At 38.2% G+C, this 19,670-nt stretch overlaps 1 protein-coding gene across 1 annotated transcript in view; it reads right to left on the bottom strand.

Annotated features, from left to right (window-relative positions):
• Positions 1 to 19,670, bottom strand: part of LOC110842981 (zwei Ig domain protein zig-8) — an 84,899-nt gene that overhangs the window by 23,492 nt on the left and 41,737 nt on the right. The window contains exon 2 of the mRNA XM_035846572.1: positions 788 to 987. Coding sequence (XP_035702465.1) covers positions 788 to 987 — 200 coding nt within the window. The remainder of the gene's footprint in view (positions 1 to 787; positions 988 to 19,670) is intronic.

Raw genomic sequence — 19,670 nt, 5'->3', positions numbered from 1 at the left:
CACAGATTTCTAGGAAAGTTTATCTCAGAAAATGGTGGAATTAAAGCTATCACTCTACATCTTGCACCAAGGCTTTCTCCGCGACTTGAACCTATAACAATAAAAGGTGATTGGCTAAATAAATCTGATGAACCTATTTTCTCAGAAACTTTTAGTGCAATGGTAAACATTTCCTCTGGGTTTATCTTTAAAAAGCTGAGCCAAACGTACATCGTATATCCATTTGATGTACATAAGATTGTATGGATGCCTTGTACAAAATCCCTGCTGTTGCGCAAATTTTTTCATAGTTTCTGCGTGCCACATGGCATAGCTAGTGTTAAGGTCAAAACACAAACTGCAATTGTTGCGATAACGCAAACCGATGACCCAAGGCAATTTCTAAACCTATCTCACACATACGTATTCCTGACTCCCTAGAAAAAAAGCGAGTTTGTGACCAAAAGGTGTTAACTAATGCCAACGGTGGAAGCAAATTTATAAAATGGTCACATACTTTCTTTCCTCCTCACATATAATTTTCTTTAACGAGAACACTTTATAAAATTGAGAGGATTTCTTGGGGCCTCATCATCCACGTCAAAATTACCAAAATTCGACCATACGACCTGCCTGGCATTAACGTGCCCGTATTGTGCACAAACACTAAAATAGTGTACAACTACATATGAACGTATCGACATTATGTGTATTACATGTAACTAAATTCATGATATTGACAATAATTTTTGACATTGTACGAACCAGCGCATATTAAATACAATGGGAAAAATAGAGATAAAATCACCGTTCTGTTTCCCAAGTTCTTGACCCGGCATCCCAAGTACGCAGTCTTCCCGACGAGGGCTGTGACGTTGCGTGGAACGGTGGAGTCGAAATATGGGTCTCCAGTGCTGGCAGGGGAGAAGGGGCCAGATTGAAGTGAGCTAAAAATGTTGTGCGTTGACTCTGGCGTTGACTCCACGGCATCATCAACAGTTACGGAGCCTGGAAGGGCAAACAATAAATATTTGTTAGTTAATTTTGATTTAGAGAAAATTTTAATTAACTCGGCAGGCTTATTCATTTTGCTCTCGCTCCGCTTCCATTGTTCGCAGAGTGAAAGCAAGCAAGCAATTCAACTCCAATCTGACTGGCAGCAGTTTTAAACCATATTGATTTTTGAGCTATTTGTATTTCATCAATTTATAAGGCACAGACGGAGTAACAGTGGAGTGGATTTTCATTTTGCCTAAGCTGATATTAGGAGGCACGCAGAATTCCAAGTTACTTACTTTACTCCTCGAGCATATAATGTAGAATAGGGAGCTATAAAATATACATTCTGTGTGTATGGCTGGCTAGCTGGTGAATAGACCAGATCTTGTTACATTTCTAATCAATGGAACATGGAGGAATGAATATTGCATGGGTTTTGAGATTCCCTATACGTTCCGTTCCGTTGTATTAGTGGACACGTTAAAAGCATGAATCCGCCCGACTCCTCTGAGATTTCTTAAGAAAATTGGGTAAGAAAGTTACGAGAGTGCCAGCAGATTTCTACTTGAAAGCTACCAAACCAAGTCCAGTAGGGACCTTAACCACGTTAGCAATGGGGAATACGGTTAAGAAACAGGGCAAAGTTTGCCACTACTGGAGCGACGGTAAATGTGCATGGACGGAGGAGAGCGTAGTAACCGTAAATTCATAAGACGAAGGCGAAGGCTGAGATAAATCTGCTCTCGAAGAGGTTCTCGTGGCGTCGTCGGACCAAACCAAACTGGAGAAACTGAAGTGTTTTCTCAATCAATTTCAACAGAACAAGTTCTAAATGCTGGCCCCAAGTCTTATGCATAGCACAACAAGGAGGAATTTACTTTTGTTGAATTACTTACTTGATACTTTTTGGTCTTGGTTGTTCTAGTCCGCTCAAGTAAGTAAGCGAGTGTGTCTGTATGGATGCTCATACGTAGCGGAGGAGCAAAGTCAAGAGGATGGAGATGGAGAAAGCAGAGGAGGAGATCGAGGGAAAGTAACAGAGCGTTAGGAGAAAGCATAAAATCCTTATACGTACTGCACGCAGTATTTTATGGGATATAATTTTGAAGGATTTTTCCGCTCAGAAACTTTTCCTATTTAAAGTCGCCTTGCCCATAAGTAAATGACACATTGGCTGTCTTTTTCGAATATTTTCCACAAAACTTGGCTCGCACATTCGCTGCACATTCTCCACACTCATTCATAGCCTGGTTGGTTGCTGGTTTGGTAGAGGTTTTGCGGCTGGGAATGAAAGAGAGCTGCGAATGGCAGGATGGCGTGGCAGCAGTCGCGTCGACCAACAACAACGTGAGAAACTGCTTTGGACCTCTGTCAGTACCTTTCAATGTTTGAAGAATGTATTTCCACTCGACCAGAAAAAGTTTTGTTTCAAACAAACTGAAAAAGGGTATTTTTAACTCAATTTTCGTAATAGTTTTTTTCCAAATAGATTCCACACAGTTTTTCACATAACTCACAATGGTGAGTTTTTTCACAAAAGACCTTTAGACCTCAATGTATATATATTTATGTACTTACGCGACTCCAGAATGTAAACCAATACGAGTCAACTTATTTAGCTAATTATTTTGTGTCTCTATTTGCTAGTAGTGAATTATAATTGCAATACACCTTCTGACCTGAAAAACCTTGCTTCAAAGGAAGCTGATTTTTTAAAAGATCGTCAATCTGACATATCCCATACAGGACATGGGAAGGTATTATAAAAGCAGAAGTGGACACATTTATAATTAGTCCTGAAAAGAGATACGGACGAACATTTCAGGCTCGCATATTATGTGCTCACTATAATTTTAAACTTTCTAACGTCGCTTTTGCATTTCGTTGTCGTGCAAGTTCTTGAAACCGACGCCAAAGTAGAAGTTTGGCTTGACAAGTAAAGTGAAATATGTAGGGCAAAAGTACGGGAATGAGGGTATTGAAGTAGTAGTATTAGCACAGAACGAATACGTATGGACCTACATACACACATAGCTTCACGTTATTCCCTGGAGATCACATGTTTTCCTTGGCATTACAAAATTCATGAATACCAACGAGGGAGAGGACCATTCCGTCCCACGTTTGCTACTGCTGACCGTTATCTTCCAAATCTGCATGTTTCTTTTAAAAGAAGAAAAGGGGCGGACGTGGTCTGGCCAAGAATGTCGAAACCAGTCAAAGTTGGTTCCTCAGTCAAACTTTAAATGGAAATTCAAAAAGTCAAACCAAAGTCAGCCAACCAACAAAGTAAAGTAAAATTATGTGTTGCTTGGTTGGATATGTACACACTGCTAAGTGGCTCGGTTTGATCACTCCTTGGTCAATCTTGCACATACACAAATATCAACTATTTTATAATACCTTCTTAATAATACATTACAGGGAAATTTTTAAATTTTGTAACTGGAAGCATGTAATTACATAAATGCACATAATAAGAGTTAAAAATTAATAATTGTCTCACTTTTAGAATTAAACTCAGAATCTTTTGTGACTATTTTAGAAATGCATTATTGTGAATTAAAATAAAGAGAAAGACAATAGAAATTGATGAAAGTGAAACATTAGAGTTTTCATCCGCATTTGACTGGCAAGGCGACGAACCGCCTTGTCATGTAACAAATTGGTGTCAACTCATCTCATGATAGATCGGTGCATTATCAGACTCTTTCTTTATGAGTCATAAAGTGAAGTACCAGCTTCACAAAAAACATGTTATCGTGCATGGAAGCGTAGATAGGGAGCGGACAAATTTGGTGTGAAAAGGCCTTTGGCACATTTTCACATTGATTGATAAGTCCGTGCGAATGATTCTTTCGTTTCTTCGAGACGTGTGCGATTCTAAGCACACATTAAAGCATGAGATATGAAAAACTGCTCTGGAAAATAAAGTGCCTTCCATATATTTCTATCAACTCAGCAACAATCTCTCGCAAAAGTGAAAATTGAATTTCGTTTATTGGCTTTTTCTTCAGAATACGAATATATGTATATATGTGTATCTATATGTTACAAATATGCACGTAATCCATAGCCCGAAAAAGTTTGATGCATATATGTACTCCTCACATAGTTATTCAGTATATTTGTCTAGGAACGCACAACAGTGAAGCAAATAAGTTTAACATTGTTTTTTTCTTGAATGAGATGGAATGCGCGTATCAAGAAGATAGATAGACAGTCAGCACTGCTAAGTCAGAGTGATAGATCGGCTTAGAAATGGGGTGGATTGGATCAGATAGGATAGGAAGATAGGATTTCATTCCAATAATACTTTCTCTCTAATCTGGCCCACTTTGAACTTCACGGGCTCAGCACGGACTGGTTGGATTGAACGTCAGCAAAAAGGGGCGCCACTGGCATGAGTCCATTTGCCATCAGACCTTTATTAGTGTACACATACGCGAGGCGCAGCAGAAACACTCTGACAACTTCAGAACCCACTTCATCCACGAATACTACCGTCGACTTTTGTCAACATTTTTCCATCTTACTGATGACAAATAAATGGAATGACACAACACAAATACGCACATGTAACAAATATTGGTTCATATCAGTTCAATTCAAATTCCCTTAGAGTCACTTATGACATACTTGGCCGAGATACTTTTATAACGAAGAGCTCACCTTCTCCCTCCAAGAAAATTAAAGAGAAGGATTTGGCATTCAGCGCACATCTCGACCACAACTTTATATGTTCTTCATTATGGCTCAGACAATATCCTTTCATTAAATCTAGTTTGCGGTTTTCTACTTTCATCACGACCAGGATGTCGACGTAGAGATGGTAATGTCACGATCGAGAAGAGAAAAGACAAGGAAAAATGTGTCCACAAAGCATCCATGTCACAGTCAATAGATATTGATTAGAGACATTTTTGACATTTGCGACAAAAGTCAAGTCGTGAGTTGGACGAACAAAATATTGTGTCATTTATAATCTTTGTCGTGAGATATTTTATACGATCCCAGAATTTGCTCGGTTAATCCATCCAAGTTTATTAGCAGAAAATAGGAGAGAGAGAGTAATGCAGCTTCAAAAGAAAAGATGACCTGGATAAGCTAAATACTAATATGCTTGCGCAGTACTGACACACTTATTTAGATTACAAATTAATTTCAAATCTTGTCTAATTTCCAAGAAAAGAAAGCTATACGTATGTATTATGGATTCAAAAACTTAATTGTAACCACAAGTTGGCAACATGAACGGGAACATAATCAGTCCTCATTTTATCAGAGTCCACGTATTTACTTGTTATTTAGTTTGTCCATGTTGAGATCAGAATCGAGCAAAGTCACATAATTTGAAGTAGCTGCACAAGAGAATGGCAGCGGCTTTTGCACACCAATCATTCTGCTGACGTTAGAAATCACCGGAGGAGGAGGAGGACGAAGATGGGTGGTCGGAGGCAACATCAACACGACAACTACCTTCAGTCGGCAGCCCTCAGAGGGGAATGCAGAACAAGTTATTTGTTCACTTTAGAAGTTTTGAGATTTCAGAATTGTGAGAAGTTTGCAGACACTGAAGAGTTGAAGTTGAGAGATAAAGTTAGGCTGACTTACTTAAATTAGATTATGCTCTTGGGATTAATTCATTTGGCCCTATGGCTCATTCTTGCACTTTAATATATCATCCTCCGACGGAAAACAATTACACAAAAACGTTAATTGAGAATCCAGACAGAAAAGAGAAGGAAAATTAGTTTGTGATGAAAATGGCAAACGCTTCATATTCGAATGTGTCTTGAAGGAGTTGCCATTTACATAATATAAAACACATTAACTAACTCAATTAACTAGATCAAATCCTTCCAGTGAAACTGTTCATTAAACTCTATACTTATGTAAACGCTATAAGAAACCTTGCTATGTTTATACTTACTCGCTGACTAAATTGCATACAAAAATAGCAACCAGTGCTGTGCTTACTACCAAAATGTGAAGAAAGGGAAGCATTTTGTTCAGTTACTATGAAATGTTTGCGACCACTTTCTTTTTTTGCGTATGATAAGATCTATTACAAAATTGCAATTCACTTTCAAGTCGCTAAAGCACTTATCTGCGCTTTACTTATAATATTTGCCAACTATTGTTGACCATCTAACATGCATATGTATTCAAGAGTTTTAAGGGACATGAAAAAAGTAATGGAACATGGCTTTCTATTATTTCTGTGTCCAACTGGGCTGTCAGGTGATTGGAATAATTGAAATTTTCCTTGGCTAGTTTTATTTGTCCCATCGCCAATTCCAGCTCTTAATCAATTCAGGCCCATGCTGATATATTATCCAGCTCTACATGCTTACTTAATTATGCAGAGTACAAAAGGTGGGAGTTTCTCTCTTCACAAAATTTACCACACTCTGTGAACATGTTGTATCCAGCAGTGGGGAGAGAAAGCTGTAATTTTCGAGAAACAAATGGCACACACACTCCAGCTTTCCCTGGTTGTTGTGTATGCTATGTTAATCCGACTGCTAGCCCAGTTTCAACCAACTCCATTTTGAACCCACTCCAAGATAGGCAACAGAACAACATGGACATAATCTTGTTCAAGATCCAAGTCCAACCCTCATATTAAGTGCCACGTCGGGTCTATCGCCAAATTCTCAACAAGCCGGATGATATGATGGTGGTATTGTGGTAGAGCTATATGTTGACCCCAAAATCAGATTGGGTAAACAGACGTCTAAATTCAGGATTTATTTATGAGGGAGGGAACCCCACTGTCAAATTTTTGCTGATTGTGGAGTTGAGTGATCTAGATCCTGCTGCTGGAGTGAGGCATCCTCATGTAGATGAAGGCATTTCATGCCACCACGTCCGTAATCGGAATACTTGTGAGAGAGCACACATGGTCAGCATAAATTATACATGGAGTCAAACATGTTCACTTCATTGAGTCATTGAAGGTACAAGTCCCTTATGAACCGTTTGCAATTCACTCACATTCATCCTCCACACTCCATCCGTCTCTCTCCTCCACGATCCCACAGGGCTTTTTCTAAAGTATATCGATTTCGCATTTGTCAAGTCGAACCTCTGCTTTCCAGTGGCTGTTGCTCGCCAGCTATATTTTCACTAAAACTAACCAACAGAACACTCCACACTTTCCCCGCTATTATTAGCTGCCACACCACCACGTACCAATGAACAAACGCGTGTACGTATAGCTACATATGCACATATATATCGGAGGGTATGCACATATATATGCAGCACCAACCAACCCACTTTATCCGACAACCAGCAACCAACACTTTCGTACAACAACTTGCGTACTTGCCTCATTATTTTTCCTTTTATTAATATCAAACCAACCAACCTTTCTCTGTCCTTCGGCTCGTTTTTCTGTCGTCCAACTTTCTCCTTTTGGACCTGCGAATATATGTATGTGCAGGTCTCAGCAGCCTCACATCCTCGGCAATGGACGGTGGTGCTAGATTAGTGCTGGACTCACGTAACAAGGTCTGCAAAAGAGTCTCCTCTTTCTTTCTTTCTTTCTTTATTTCTTTCCATCCTGCTTGCGACTTTTGAAGCAATGAACAACAAGGCTACAGAATGTGCAACTACGTAACTCATACTACCAGCAGCAATAATACTGTTCCTCATCTGGCCTTCTCGTCATCGCCAGCGGAAAATTAACTCGTTACCGTAACACTGCCTACGGCCACTACATATTTCGGCTTTCGGTTCCGGAAAAATGGTTTGGAGATTAGCACAGGCTGCGTGAGTTTTTGAGTGACATGCTGCAAAAAATTGCGGGTTTGGAATTTTGCAAAGTAGGTGAACAGTAAGTGCTCTGCCTACTGTGTGCCCAGAATCGAATAATATAGCTGTTCTTACACAGACCATTACTGACATGTTTACCAAATGCGGTATATCCAGAACACTCGCACGAATACTAACGAAAAAGGTTTTTGGAGCACATAGTTTTATCGAGGATGAGGTTCAATCCATCACTCTCTTTTTATCAGCAACGTAGGCATGCAATCATACAAAATATCACGTAGAGTTTCAAGGAGTCAGTAGCATTCCAAAATCGTTCCTTTGTTGACAGTTCATATTTTCATACTGACTGTGATATACTGTTTTGACTCGGTGTGATTTTAATGGCAGGAATGTAAACTTCACTCGAGTGGAAGGAAATCTGTTCCTCGCTTTGTTCATAGAAAATTGAGCTGATTTATTTTCATGACAGGGATAAAGTTTGCACATTTAATTTGGGTAGACATGCACAGCAAAGTACATGCATAGGGATTTTTTACAATAGATAAATAGAGAACCAATTGGAGTCACTTGCCAATACTTTGCCGTTAAACAGGATCGTTAGTCTTGGACACACAACGCTAAATGCTTGAAGCACTTCGTAAAAATGCAGTTGCAATATATTATTTATTGCACCTCATAATTTTAGTATGACGCGCATACGCCCAAAAGAGAATGTAGAATTATGCAATTCCCCTTAAAATATTATTCAAACTGACCAGACTGCTAGGTACGTTTGTTGGTTTTATTCAATCATGGTGAATAATGGTGATGCATGAGCAGACTAATGAAAAAATGAATATTTATGAAGTGATACTAAAATTAACTTTCATGTGTATCTACATAAAGCGGTTAAACATTCACCTCGTCCCTCACCACCCAAACCAAGCGAGTAGAATCGCCCTCACAAAATTTTAAATAAAATAGTCACGAACTCGAGTAAAATCATATCTACAAACTTTCTCTGGCAAACATAGTCCCACGTTTCGTCGCAATCTTTATACAACTTCCAATCAACCAACTCTAGTTTAAGACTCAATCCATGTAATTGTACGAGGTCTGAGCTTCACGTAGAACTCGAGTAATCTAGAAAGGCAAGCAAATTAATTTAATTGGATAGAATGCCCAAAGTTTGGTAACTGCCAAAGAGTTTCACTTATTGTAAGAAAACCGCACGTAAAGTCAAATGGAACCAACTCACCAACCAACCAGCACCACATTGCATTGCTTTGTTCCACAAATTTTAGAAGGGACGTAGTCAGGGACGGACGAACGCCATTACCAAACCAACCAACCATGCCAGCACTGATGGGTGCGGTATATGTAGTCAAAGTCAGTCAGTCACTTGCTACTGCTAACGAGGTTACTACTACAGCCACACTACGCACTTAAATTTGCAGAGGATATGTATGTACGAGGAGTCTTCTTCAGAGAAAATTTTGGAATTTGGCCTACACAAAGGAGCATGAAGTATAGGGGAAAGTGAAAGCGTAAAATGAATGAATTATTGAATGAAAGGATCCTATTTTAAATTCCAGACAAATTTTTCCTCGTTTGTTGAAGTCTTTGAATGAAAGGAAGAATATCAGAGGATGGTGGATCTCTCTCTCCCTCTGACTTTTAAATGAAATAGAGTAAACTTGATGGAAAACTCACACAGAGACGAATTAAATGAAAAAGAAGGTGAACTTATCAACCTTTTTTGTTTCAGAAAATTAAATTTCCTGGACTATGTTCTGTGTAGAATTTGTTTAGCCTCCATCAAGCAGTAGATGTAAGTATGCAAGTAATAATAACCTTCCTTACCTTCTCATTATTATTCGTTTTAACAATGTGAACTAGAAAATCATCATCTGAGAAACCAGAGGAGAGTTGCATATACAAAAGTGGAGTTCAATTCGATTAAAATTATTCATATATGCACATAGACTAGATTATACACTTTCAATTTTAAGTAAACGTCTTATCAATCAAATACACATTGTCCGCATAAAAATTTGATACTACACAAACAAATGTATAAACTAATACATACGAATATCTCTTCTCATTAAACCAATTTCATATCAGATCAAAATCAAGTGGGTGGGTCACACTGATATGAATTTTCTTTACATAAGGATAAATAGACGAAATGTTCAATCCAGACACATGTCGGGGAAAAAGTAAAATTTGAGGATCATTCTCTTTATTTTCAATTGCCTTCCAGATTACCAATTTGCGTGGTTTCAAAAGAAACGGAAACCATCTAAATTTGAAATGCGGTCAACCGGTTAAGTGAGGTATTTATATAGATATAAGACCTTTAGAGTGAACAATATAAAACGTAAATCGAATTTTTCTAAACAATAGAATTTTAAATTGAAAATTTATAAAAATAAACCAATTCAAACGAAATTGAGCAAGTACATAAATATGTGCATACACGGGTGACGGGAGTGAAGATCTGGCTTTATTTTGCACATATCATGAGGACTGACTATATTCATGTTTAGTGTACAAATATGTTCAATATTTTTCTGGTTAATTAATGATTTCTTTCCAAATTACTTATTTTCAGAATTTTATTTTAATTATGTTGTAAATATTTATGCGTTGTAATTTTTTGTAAACAACAGCAAGACATGTTTTTAGTCAACTAAAAATAAAAGTCGAGGAGAACTGGGTTACATATGCAGTAATTTAACACTATAACTGCTGACTGGTGTTATTTACTGCTCGTTTCTCTCCAGTCAAAGATAAATGGAATGAAGAAACTTTTGGTTTGGTTCGTGCTACAAGAATTTGCGATCGCAGTGATCTTTGATCTGCAGATTCGGAAATTGGGAAATTGGGAGAGGGTCCAACCAAGCATAGGCAAATCGCGAGACATCCACAGTACATTGATTTCTTACGACGACGAATCTTGTCTAAAAGTCGGGTTATTTCGTTCCGAAAAAGGATTTACAAGGACAGACTTCCTATTTCTAGCCTAGATAAGATCTAATGCCTTTGTCTTGTAAATAAGACTTTGCATCACAAGTCACGATAGGCTCAAGAAAGATTCTAAAAGTTAAAGGCCATACTTTTTCCATGCGTCTTTCTGACTGAACTCAACAATGATACGACTATTAAATACAAACCAAGTAACCTCACAACTTTGCTATTTCGATTCATGTGTATGAAACTTCTGGGCAAGTTCTACGAGCTTTTTACTGTCCAAGTTTATGGAGTGTGCTACTCACTTTTTAATTTCATAATAATATAAGTATTAAAATAGGCATATGTGTGTATGAGTCACTGACCGGGTGGAGCAATCATGAAAGAGACCGAGTTTCATATAAAAATGTGAATAAATATGAAATATGTAGATACTGACTGATTTTACACAAATTAATATTAAGCAGTTATAAAATACACGCGATTATAAAACACAAGCAATCTTGGCATTAGGAGCTTTTCATTTCTATTTGTTTTAATTTAATTGAGAGCTATCAATGAGAATGATTTTTTTAAATTTGCCAACCCAACTATTTATAAGGCGCATCCGATTTTAATGAAAGAGAAAGGAGGACGGGGTAACGTATTGCATGGGCTCCAACTCCGCTTGGGCAGGGCACGTGAAAGTGGTGACGTGTGGCTGAGGGCAACTATTGAAAAGTGAAAGTGGTGGTGAGAACTTGGAATCCAGTTTTTGGCGGAGCGATCGAGACGGCCCACGGGGAGAGTGGCAGAATTGTTGAGCAAAAATGGACCAAGGCGGGCGTGGATGTGGTGCCAGTGATGCATGCGAGGACAAGTGGGCAATTTCATTCCATCCATCCAGTTGTCAATGGTACCATTCACGGAAAGAAAAAGAGATCTGAACTTTTGTTGTAAGTGGAAAGTAATGGGCATGGTAATGATTTAAGTGAACCTCCAACAACGATGTGAGATGGTCGCCTCATGGGAACGACCACCACCAGTCCAAAAATCAAACATTTGACTCTCACCAACTTTAATCTATCCACTCCCGTCAGACGGCATTGTGCAAAACATGAAGAATCGGTTGTGCCAATATCAGAGTCGTTGCATGAAAAAAGTTAGGTTCTGGGAATTGGATGGAAGATGGAACAGCAGGAGAAGAATTATGAGAGAGAGAAAGTATATTAAATTTCGGAATAAATTTTGCTCTCCAAATCTCTTGAGCTTTTATGCTCTGATCCCAATAAAATGTTGCATAGTCAATAATGCAAAGTCAAATCCAGAGAGGAGTAATATGTAAGAAATCGTGTCGCTTCTGTCAGTCACTCATGTTGTTCATCATCGCTCATGTTTCCCTCAAGTCACAGTTCATGGATTTGGAGAGCGAGTTTCTTCAATAAAGTTTCTCGACAGTTTCCTTCAGTCTCTCGTAGAACCAAGCAGTTTGGAATAAATAATAGTTAAAATTAGGCACGAGAAATAAAATAGAGCGAACAGAGTTATGCTTTTCACACCCATGCAGATGGGTTGTAAATAATAACGATTTCTGGCTTATGGCATAGGCACGCATAAACTGAGGAGAAATATGTACAAATCATATTGCCGGAATTTAATTTCTCCGCTTTGGTTATGTATATACACACATATTTGATTTTGATATGTGTATATATTTGATTTTGATGCTCTTTCTCCGACTTTCCGATTTTGCATAAGCTCGAAAAGCATGAGAAAAATTCTGGAAGCAGCAGGTGCGTTTCTCCAGTTCAGTATTTATCATCATCTTGTTTGCATTGTTTGCTCGATTCCTTCACACAACTTTTACGACTGTTTGAGATAAGTAACACATATGGCACAAAAACAAACCATATTTTTTAGACTTTGTCTCATCAATGTTGTCCGAGTATAAACTTTGCATGTGGAAGGAATACAAATAACTTGGTGCGCTCGAACATTAATTTCTCAATAAATTTGTAAGGCTTGTCAAAAATGTAAAAGCTGTCTCTCCTGTCACAAGATTATTGCTGGGTATGACTTGATAAAGTGACGTGACAACATAAATTGAAACCCCAGGACCCACAGGGAACGGGCAGCCTTTTGTACTCTCGCATACACTACAACTGTTAGTAATTTCCTGTTACTTGTAATGCAATTTTTACCCAAATGCAAACATACGTATCACCGTAGTGAGGAAGGAAGGAAGGCGAAAGGAAAGGGTGTTACTGCATGTGAAGGAATCAGCAAGAAGGATAAATTGAAATAAGTAAGTGAAAAGTGTGAGGATTTCTGCGACTCAGCTGGGAATGAAAGCGAGGTGAAATGGAAAGGGGACAAATCTTTATGGAAATATCGATTGAAAGCACCAGGGTTGGGATTTTTTAAGCAGGTGCCTGGCGCAATTTCGATCGGTCCCTAAGGCCTCATTGTCACCTAGTGCTGTTGAAAGAGATATTGGCTTTGTTGTACCGGAAAAACGAATGTGGCAACGCTTTTATATGCGCATCGATGGATGAATGGGATTCGAGAATACTGCTCTTTTATAACCTCGCGTAATAAATCATCAAACTTTGAAATATAAATACATCCATCCTTTTCACATGTAAACAGCAGAAGAGGGACACAGAGACGATGTACTACTGCTACTGCCACGCCAAACAACTAGTTCTATCTTGAAGATGTGCAAGTATATATGTAGAACTTGTAGCAGCGACGTGTCCTGCACTAGTATCCACCTTGGATAATAATAACATAAAGTTATTATTATTAGGTACTCTAAGATATCCACATATGTATTTGCATATGTGTGTAAAGTACCAACAAACTCTGTTTGTGACCACCTTTCCCTCAAACACGCCCTTGAAGTAATGAACACAATAGAGCAATTCACCTTTCACTTCAACCAACATCACAACCACAGAATTGTAACAATGCATTGTTGAAATGGAAAGTTTAAAGGGAACTTTAGCTACTCACGATCGAATTAAAATTAATTTGCCCCCTTTAAAAGCATGAAAGCGACGTATGAAAAGAAGTTCGTAGGTAGAATTATTTGACCTATTACTACAACTGACTTTTGGGTCTCCTCCTCTTTGAATTTTCAATACTGACGATATTTTAGACCTGTTTGACAGTTTATTTATTTATTTCGGTCAATCGATGCAATGAATTTTACACATTCGATATATTTTGTTAATAACACATACATGTCCCATATTGTTGCGTGCCAAAACTGTCAGCTGCTATAGTATATTTGTTCTATATATACATATGTGGTTTTATATATGTGTATATAGGTGCATGTCTTCCATGTTCATGCACGCGAGATGGCAAGAGTATTAAATTTGAATGAAGATCTAAATGGCTCAGAACCATTAATTGCGTCCTCAACATATCATTTTGTGTACATCTGCCAAGAGAATTTATCAAGTCAGCATGACATAACAATGTTTATTCTCGTTTTCCACTTCGTCGTCTTGTTTGGAGCTTTGAATCTTCAAGAGAGTCGTCGCTCCACTTAGAACGCCAAGAAAAACATTTTCAATGGTAGCACTTATTACAGACTACAGCTTGCAAAGGAGTTTTTCAGTACCAGATATTTTATTTCCCAAATGTGGATTTATTGACTAAAACTGTAAAGAAACCAACTAAATGCATCATTACATTCAGCCATTATTTTTAATTTGAGGCAAACAAATAATATCCAATAGCACTTTGAACTCAATGAAGAAACACTTATCAAGTTGGATCACAACATTACATTTTCCCCCAGGTTCGAAAATCTCAATGTGTATAACACCAAAAACAAACAGTTTTTAAATTGTCTGAAACTTCACATAAACCGAAAACAAAAGGATCGGCATGCCATTATAAATGTGTGTGACTGCACAAAATGATGTGGTAAACACTACTTGTTCATTGTCGGAAGAAGGAGTGTGTTCCAACATAATGGAAACTGTATAAAGAATTATGATTAGTCATAAAAGGAACCTTAATAGCTTTGCCATAAACATTTCCCGGAAGAAGTAAGAGCATTAATGCAAGATTAGGGGGAGGAAGGTGTGGGCCATAAAACCCTGAAATTTTTTGAACATTTTCGACCACTTGCAACTTGAATTATTATCTCCATTGAATCGATATCGAAAGAAATGATATAATATCAATGTCCGCATCTTGGGGCTAACACCCTTCGGACAAAATTCCAGTAACAGCAAAAGAGTCCCCCCCATCTTTAAGCTAAGTTGGATAGATCTTAATATGTACACGCCTCTGACACATCACCCCCTATTTTCACCCTATTTTTCTACACTAAGATCGACGTGAACATTTAGGATGAACGCTAAATACAATTCTTGGAGCGTAAATGTACAACATACGAGCCATCACCATTTGAAGATGCCAAGTGAGAAAGCAGCAATAACACTTTTTAGTTTTTTCATCCCCTTTTTGACTTCATCGGATAGATGGATTGCTCCTGATTTCCTTGTGAGATGGTTGCACACACGACCACGTTCTTCGTAGCGGAGGATGGTGGGTGCGGGAGGTGTGGAACTTTCGCTTGCATTCTCTATCGCCCCATCGCTTATTTAATTCCTTTTCCGCACCTCCATCCCATATTTCACTTCATTTTCAATACTTTTAGAGCTTATCATCAGCACAGCCACGCGAGAGAAGGAAACGGAAACCTCTCTCTTTCTACCTTCTCAGCCATTTTGGGCGATAAATAGAAGGAAAATAAATCAACAACTTAAATAATGTAACGTTAAAAAAGTTTCAGACTCGTGCGAAGATTGAGTAACTTTCATCGCAACGTATCCTGATGCAGCGTTCTCGCTGGTTAAAAGTTTCTTTGCCTGAATATGTACGTCTCGCTTAATCACAACATTAGAAAAATGTTTTGTCAATGCAGTGCAATATCTTGGCAATTGCTGATTCATGTCATGGACCAGCACTTCCGAATCAATTTAAATTCAAAATGAGCTAAGCAAAATCAAGTTCGACTCTGCTAAACACTAAAAGCAGAAGAGAGCAATAACAGCGTTGTAAGAAAAATTTTCTTGACCTCCACCGTGGAATACTAATATCTGTGAAAAAACCAGTGAAATGAAACTGGAGTGAGGATGCAGAAAATAATAGCAGATTGTTAAAATACGTAAATAAAAGTATCAAATAATGAAATTCCTGGGTTGTACAACGAAATGAATTATTATCAATGCCACCTCGGCCATTCTGTACTTACGCGTAGCACAGGGGAAATATGTATATCTTGTTGGTCTTTACAACACCGGAGGAAAAGAGGGGACAGTGAATAATGTTGAGCAGTTAAGACTTTGACCGTCTTTGCGTCTCAAGAAATTGGATTCTTGGTAAATATTCTTCTCAACTCCGCTCAACCGCTTTGCATTATCTGGGAGCAAGAACAGGCGATGCCAAGTGTTGGTTGGTTGGTGTGTTAAGGTCACACGTGCATTATGAATCTACACTGTTCCTTATAAGACGCAGGCTACCATACTCACCACGATGTCACTGACTAATAACGGGACTAAATAATGTCATTAGTTGCAGTCGAGGGTGGCCGACTCCTTTGGAGAAACTCAAACGAGATGTCGATCGTATTATTTGTGACAAACTTGGTTGGTGGCACAGTACGAGTCGTACGGTTTGGTTGGCCTTTCCTCCAATATTATGTCCCTGCTGCTGCCCCTTCTTTTCTCATAAAGACTTCTCTCACTTTATCTGGTGTAGTTGTAGTAGAAATAATTCTTCCAAGTCCTTACATTCTAATTAGTTTGTTTCTGAGTCCATCAGGGCGAACAATTTTCCGCATTTTCTCGCTCAGTTGCCATCTATTCACGATTAACTTGGTCTGTCTCAAAAGTTGGTAGTGAGTCTGAGAAAAGGGAATTTTTCTACGCTTCCCCTCCAGCAACTTCAAAGTGAAGCAACAACAAGCTCGAAGGAGGCGCACATGAGGATGGCACAGTAAATAACTTTACTAACTGATGTGCAACTGTATCCTTTTCATTGGTTGCAGGCAGGAGACTTTCTTTGAACACAGAAACATATACATGTACACCACACGTATGTATGTATCCATATCGGATCAAACCCAAGGCCTACTTACTGCTCGAAAACTTTAAGATACGCTTTGGGCTAATTGCCAATTAACTGTGGCAAATGTGGAATGTCTCTTCCAGCTGCCATCCTCGTAAAACACACAATTCATCCGAGGCAAAGATGAATGTTTCCAGTAGGCAGAGAACAAAGTAACCAGCATTTTTCACCTGACCAAGTTTCTTTTATTTTCTTAATGCATCATTGTCGCCACCAAAGGTTTTCACTGTGCGCTTTCTTCTCCCAGTGTGTTGGTGAAACTTGTCGAGCTTGGAATTTGCGTTTCACCTCCGCATTTACACAAGAGGCATTAATTTTAAGTAATTGCAGTTTAATGAAATCTATGTTGGGTGTGTGTACATGTGTATATCGTTCGCATAATGGAGAGAACAGAGTTTGCCCTCCTTTCTGGACATGCATTAATTCCTCTTCAGGAATGTTATTACGATGGGAATTTATGTGTAATGGTAGCTAAAGAAAAGTTGGCCGTTAGTTCGAAAAGCATTTGCATCCACGTACATGCATAATCCAGATAATTTATTTCGGAAAGTATAAGATAATCTCCGAATTTCGATTTAAATAGTAAATCACAATTAAACAAATACTCAATTTAGTCCCTAAAAACTTATTACACGTGCCAGAATAAAGAAAACTATGCACAAACTGGTTGATTACAGGACAAATCATAAAACGTAAATCAGAAATGCGTGGAAAATTTACCACAAGTTTTATCTTATGTTTTTTTTAATTTACAGCAAAAATTGTACGGTGATATAGAAAATATGCAAAAATAAAACCATTATTTCGAATGGCATGATTCGCATTTATTCACATTTTAAATGCAGACGTAAAACTTTTACTTTCATATCCGGATTTTTAAAACTTTCCTCGTCCTCATCTTTCTCCATTTTCAGCCATGTAATAAGCCAGTCTACTATCTCTGCTTAATCTTTCAAGATATTTCTGTCGAGGGAATCCTCCTCCTTATCTTTCGCAAACCCTTTCATGCCACTTCTGAGATCTTTCTAATGATTTTGTAATGCGTTAAGAACTTCCACACTCAGTCAGTTCTTCCCCATGAAATTATTACGCTGACATTCAAGCAGATAGTGCACAAGTCAGACATTTCGAAAAATGGAAGGTTTACTCAAGTAGTCGGGAAAACTGGGAAAGATTGGATGCAAGATTTGAACATTACGTTTATACATAGGTACATTTTCTCCTCAGCCTACATGCATACGACTGAAGGGTAAGCGTGCGTGACACATTCAGAGTTCAGACGCTTTCTTAAATATGCTAAACGACTTACGCAAGCAGAGAAATATTTTTAGTAAAGTGCAATGTTTGGATTTATATGCACGCTTCATATGTGCATTGAATGAAGAAAACATCAAAAGTAATAATAAAAGATGTTGTCGAAAAGTTTGAGGAAAAAGTAATATTACTGCAGGAGAAAGCATTATATAATTAACTTATTGCAAATGGGTCAAGAAGTATCCTTCATAATATCCTTAATAATGCTTTTAATACAGCTTATGCAGTCTACCAAGTATGGAAAATGTAGCTGTTGCGGAAATAGATAGAGTACTTTGTAGAGTTAAAAGTTACATCAGCAGATCAATGATTCCAGTTGCGTCATTCAATATGTACGTATATACATATCCTCCAAATGGCCATGGAGAGCAAGTGTAATCCAGAATAATCACCATTGCGTCACGACTACAAACATGTAGCTAGGAACGTTGGTAGTCTCAGAAATACATTTCATTTAAAGATTTAAAACCCCATTTATCCAGTTTGTAAGGTGTGTAGTTCAAACCTTCGTTGGAGAGAAGCACCAAATGCTGGACGGGCTGTGGCCAATTGCAATATTTGTTTCAACTTGGTGAAAATCAGCATTTGCAACATTAAAGCTAAAGTATTATGAGAACAGCGGATTTGTGACTTGCGATAAATTTGGCGAGGAAACATAAAAATGCCAAACTCGTAATCCAAAAGACTGTTAAGAACTCAGTCAAATTATTTTTTCCAGGATGTGGATAAGAATGGGAATAAGGGTAATGTTCTTGCGTGCCGAAATCTGATAGAAAGTTTGACTGCTATGAAGTCCAGCTGGTCAGCCCTAATGACTACATTTATTTTCGCAAATTGCAGGAGCTAGATACATTTTATGGTTCATTTTACACCTTATAGCCGTTCCCACATTGCAATTTCCCAGCCATAGCTTTCACCCATTGCTGCCCTTGTTCAAGCGTATAATTATACTATTCATTTCCATATAGGACAATGGGTAAGTACATCCTCGCATTTTCCCTCCCAGATTAGCACGTTCTGCCAGGATATAATTCAAATTAAATGAAAAGGGTTTCATCAACAACAACAGGAAACGGCTTGTTGTTGGTAATAAGCCATAATTGGGCGCCAATCATAGCATAAGTCACTTGGGAAGTGTTGTAGAGAATGTTTGATGTTTGATGATGGCTTACTTTTCGTACTAAAACGACAAACTTGGGCAACCACCATGTCACTTTTTACAGCTTTCTTAGAAAACTCATGCATAAATTGGCCTTGAAATTATCATCATTCAGTCCGTTACTATCAGAGTCGGAAGCTCTCTTCGCAAGAGTTGCAAGACTTGGTTGCCAGGTTTGAGGACTCGGACCAGCCAACTTTATGATGCTATGATAGTTATGAAAGGTAAGGGAATGATCATGGAACAGAGAGCTGATGTCAAAAATTTTACTGGCACAAGGGTTTTACTACTATAGGAATTTTACGATCCAATGAATCCAATGAATTGCATTGTGGAAAGCGGTTGAGCT

The sequence above is a fragment of the Folsomia candida genome, unplaced genomic scaffold (assembly GCF_002217175.1).
Source record: "Folsomia candida strain VU population unplaced genomic scaffold, ASM221717v1 Fcan01_Sc001, whole genome shotgun sequence".
Lineage (NCBI taxonomy): Eukaryota > Metazoa > Arthropoda > Collembola > Entomobryomorpha > Isotomidae > Folsomia > Folsomia candida.
The sequence above is the reverse complement of the archived record's forward strand: the minus strand, read 5'-3'. Positions and strand labels throughout refer to the sequence as shown.